At 41.8% G+C, this 4,782-nt stretch overlaps 1 protein-coding gene across 5 annotated transcripts in view; it reads right to left on the bottom strand.

Moving 5' to 3' along the window:
* Positions 1 to 4,782, bottom strand: part of LOC109961122 (mitogen-activated protein kinase kinase kinase kinase 3) — a 30,742-nt gene that overhangs the window by 12,911 nt on the left and 13,049 nt on the right. For all 5 annotated transcript variants that reach the window (XM_020601730.1, XM_020601733.1, XM_020601731.1 and 2 more), the window contains exons 12-14: positions 4,074 to 4,190; positions 1,746 to 1,824; positions 1,522 to 1,580 (exon numbers count right to left, since the gene is read on the bottom strand). In XM_020601730.1, coding sequence (XP_020457386.1) covers positions 1,522 to 1,580; positions 1,746 to 1,824; positions 4,074 to 4,190 — 255 coding nt within the window. The remainder of the gene's footprint in view (positions 1 to 1,521; positions 1,581 to 1,745; positions 1,825 to 4,073; positions 4,191 to 4,782) is intronic.

The raw sequence follows: 4,782 nt of genomic DNA, 5'->3' as shown, positions 1-4,782 counted from the left end.
TCACATCAGAAGACATGAATGTGGCAATGATTTACTGATGTTAAAATGCGACACATAACACAGTAATTATGACTAGATGGATCACGGACAGCTACAAACCACACTGGTCAAGACAGAGAGTGACCCCATGTTATTATATTATGGTGATGACAGTCATACAGGTTGTCTCTAGTGACTAGAGCAGATAAGAGATGGATTTGACATGAGGGGAGGAGGAACACAAATGGCAGTTAGAGGAAATGAGGGATGATGAGGGACTTTAAAAATATGGTGTGATTGTGCACAAGCCCTGCACCATCCCATTTGTCCACTAGCAACTGCTGCTTCTGTGCCGAAATATATCGGCAATAGCAGAATCAGCTTTAGCTTGGAGACAGTCAACCTAGCAAGAAACTACTGCTCAACCAAAATCTAATCTTTCCAAGGCTTGTGCTGATTGTCTTCACTGAAACTCAACCGTTTGTTCTGCTAAAATCAGGCACATGTAAATTGATCATTTTAACGTTAACAAAAACTACATCATCTGCCTTTTTATCTAACCTGCTTACGACATTAGCGAGTGCATTCTATTGGATGAGCTATGTGTCCGTCCAAGACAGGAAGCGTTATGGCAAAAAAATAAAATAAAATAAAATAATCCTCACAGTTCTGTTGTGTCCGTATTGAAGGATTCTCTCTGGCTGCAATGAATGTCTCCACTGTGTTAATGACAGAAGGGAGACAGCACATCCATATATCCACCTTCTGCTGCTTATCCAGGTCTGGGTTGTGGAAGCAGTGACATAGCTCGGATGTTGTTCTGTTCAGCCACATCCTGCACTTACAGGGGGATCCTGAGGCATCCCAGGCAACGCGGGACATATCATCCGTCCTGCATGATCTGAATCTGTACCAAAGTCTCTTCCTTTTAGGACATACCCAGAAAACCTTACCTGGGGGGGGGCATCCAGGAGGGATCCCGATCAGACGCCTGTGCCACCTAAACTGAAGCCTCTCACTGCAAAGGAGATGTGGTTCTGCTCTGTGCTTCCTAAGCATATCAGCTCTTCGCGTTGTGCCTAACAGTAAACCCAGACACTCGGCAAAGAAAACTGATTTCAGGTGCCTGTGTCCGTAATTTCAAGCTTACATGCACATACACACAAAGCAACAAGGTTACTGGAATTGAAAAGAAAAAAAATCAAATCAAATCAAAGAACACATTAACAAAAACTTCAGTAACCCACTGTAAAGACCGTGTTTGAATATAGCTGGGGGGGTAATCTGAGTTTGTTCCTACCTGCTAAACATTTTTCATCAGGATCAACCAGGGCTAGTTAAAACACCTCACTTTTGTATCTGCCAGAGTGGACCACATGGTTGGGCGTCGTGTTTGGTTCAGCACAGACTGACGACAACATGGTAAGGTCGGCATGCTTTCTGTCAGTAGGTGAGGATCAGCCATGCTGGTACTGGTGAAGGAACAACTACACTCTCACTACCACACACACATGCAAACATATGCCACAGCTAAAAACTCACCGGTTCATGATGGGGTTCTGTCTCCTTTCTCAGTGGAGGATCAAACTTCACCTGACCAACTGAGAAAGAGAAAGTAAACAGACAGAGAGAAGGGAGGACAGAAAAAGCATCATGGGATTCCAGGATAAACAGACATCATGGGTCACTTCTGTCGGCTTTCTATCTTTAAAAATAAGCTAAATTTGAAATGCATTTGTTCACGTTGTCCATATGAACAAACTCACAGTTAATCTCTGACAGCGTCTTTCCTTCTCTAGTGCTCCTGCTGGTGGAACGAATGCGATGAGGAACAGAGACTGGAGACTATCAGGGCAGAGAAAGAGACACACACAGTCAAACAGCCGTTGAAAGACTGCACACAATGTAGTAGTTTACAAGGTACTTTAGAAGATTACAACAGGTTTAAAACAAACCCATAATCCCTATGCCACTTCCTGTGGGCGGGATTTGATAACAGAGCCAAACAGCCATCCACACTCTGCAACCAGACAACCAAAACACAGCAACGCAAACCTTCCCTGGCAACAACATCACGGTTTCTTTTTGGTGTTGCCATCATGAGCTCCTGTAAGCTAACATATCCTCTATACACTCTGTAATATATGGTAAAGGATACTGTCAGTCTTCACACATATATCTTAGGTGACCACTGTTGCAAAAGGCTGGCTCAGCATCACACGCTATCCACTGACCTGTACCCTAACCCAGGTCGCATCAATGCCTTGTGCATTTGTCATCTATTGTTTGTAATGATGCTAGTTGTTGGTTTCCTTTGGGATGAACAGAGGCCAAGTACTGTTTCATGACTACTGTAATGTAATCTATACAGTACTACTGGTCATTCACAAATTAAGCTGTACTGATACTGTATTTCTAAAGAATTCAGACTCTACTTGTCTTAAACAAACATAAACTCAAGACACAGCAACTTCAAACCATGCTTGTAAATCAGCTGGACAAAGGCAAACCCAGACTTTACAAAATGTATCTATCAAAGCCACAGTAGCTCAGACCCACCAGGACTTGTCAGTTTAAAACCACCTCTTGTATGTGTAGTGAAGGCCATTCGCATAACACACAGCTAGGGGTTAGTATCTGTAATGGCATAGGTAGGCAAAGCTGGCTTCCATAACTGACATATTGGACTATGTCTTGTTCAAAATGAATCCAATCTGCCAAATCGATAGACACAAGGTTTGGATCTTTTAACCAGAGTGAGGTGAAACAAACCCAAACTTCAACTGTTTGATGAACCCTGATGGAGTCATATACCACCCTAATGTGGACAAACACAAACCACAGTGTCAACACTATTTGATCTTGATGTGGACAGATGCATTACTCTAAGAAGTATGATAATGTCACACTTTGGAAGCCATCTTAATGAGTCTTTCTTTGTCGTCCATCTGCTGCCACAGAACTGGAATGAACTGAACTGATCCTTAGTGATGTTGATTACCGATTGTTTTGGTACAGGCAATGTGGCTGCCAAACAATTCCACCATATTGTCACGGAACTGAGTGGATTTAGTGTGTGCGCACGTGTATGGTCAGTGTACGACTTATAAAGCTGTATTCATTAGAACTACTCAGAAATGAAACAAGTGCCTGTAGAAATAACAAAACACTGCAATACTAACATTGTGTAGCAGTGTGTTCTTTGTAATGAAAGAAACTAAATTACTAAAACTATTATTTGATTACCAAAATAGTATCAATTACTTTTCTGTAATCATTTCAGCTCTAAATGACAAGTTTCCTGTTAATACAGGAAACTAAAACTGTGATTGTATGCCGATACATTTGTAATTATACATCAATAAAACATCATGGACATTAAATACAAGTGCTCACTGGCACCTGCTGATTTAATTATGCATCTGTTGCAGCAATCCATTGCCATGACAACACCAGTTTCTATTCATTCAGTTCTGTGGTCCTCCTATGAAACAACAATGACAGTTTGGTCTGTGTTAGACGGAACATCATTGCAGACACCGCAGCCCACACCGGTACCTTCCTTTGGGCTGCAAAACGGGGTGCACGTCGAGCACCAGGACTTATGGGTAGGAAATGACCCCTGTACTTAAACTAAGGAGGAGGCAGGGGGTGGGGGATGGAGACAAGAAAACAGCAGAAAAAAGGAAGAAAGAAGAAGAAAAGAAAGGAGGAGGTGCTACAAGGAGGAAAAGAGGGAGAAAGGATGATGAGCAGGAGTAAAAAAACAAAAAGCCAAGAAGAGTAAGAGAAACAAAAAGGAAATGACAGGTGAACAGAGGGCACGGAAAGTAAAAGAAGAGGGAGAGGATAGAAGAAGGGGAAGGACACAAAGCAGAAAGATGAGTCCCATGTGCCAGAGAAAGGAGGATCTGAGGCTGAGGAGAGAAGGAATGAACGGCAAAGCAATTTAATGAAAGAAAAACTAATTGGGGGAAAAGGACATCATTTGAAAGAAAGGAAAACAACAAGATCCAGCAAAACATCATCACTTGAGCGGCAAGCTTGATGACAATTTTGTCTCTGGAAGCAAACCTGAGAAACTCCAAGGTTACCTCTGGTTCAGGGTCATCATCATCAAAGTCGTTGTAAGTGCTGTGATCGGGGTTGTTGGCTTTATCCAGCAACTCTATTGCCAGAGTCCTGGTGAGCGGCTGAGACACAAAGGGGTGCTGGGAGACAGACAAGAGGAGGAGCCAATCAGAGCCATGTACAGCCACAAGAATATGTAATGGCACTGCTTGCAATTACCGGGTTTTCTGAATAAATTGGTCATGAAATGTGATCTGATCTTCATCAAAGTCACAAATATCAACAAACATGGTATTTCTAAGCTGATAAAACACAGTTATGAACTTTCATGTGTTTACTGAACATATTTCATGATCAATTTTTGCAGAAAACTAGGAAACAGCAAAAAGCGCCTTAAACTTTTCTTGCAACTGTATTAGATGACCCAATACTAGTCTAATCTCAGCAACAGAAAAAAAACAGATGCTCAGTATTTTGCTTGACAAATAACATGACTGCTTATTAGATGTGTCATTAATTAATATGCTGTCTAGTGATTAGCCCATTGATGTCTAACTGCTGTGGCAGTCTGAATAATGAACGTAACAGCAGACACCTGCCTGCAGACACATATGACCATTATTTACTGTACATTTTGCAGTGGTGTTATTCCTTTTGATGACCATGTCGGCTGATAATTTCACACCGTTATGAGAAGGTGAGAACTGACACAATGAAAGAAAAATGTGGCAG

This window comes from Monopterus albus, unplaced genomic scaffold (genome assembly GCF_001952655.1).
Source record: "Monopterus albus unplaced genomic scaffold, M_albus_1.0 scaffold52.1, whole genome shotgun sequence".
NCBI lineage: Eukaryota > Metazoa > Chordata > Actinopteri > Synbranchiformes > Synbranchidae > Monopterus > Monopterus albus.
Note: the sequence above shows the minus strand (reverse complement) of the source record. Positions and strands in the feature narration are given on the sequence as shown.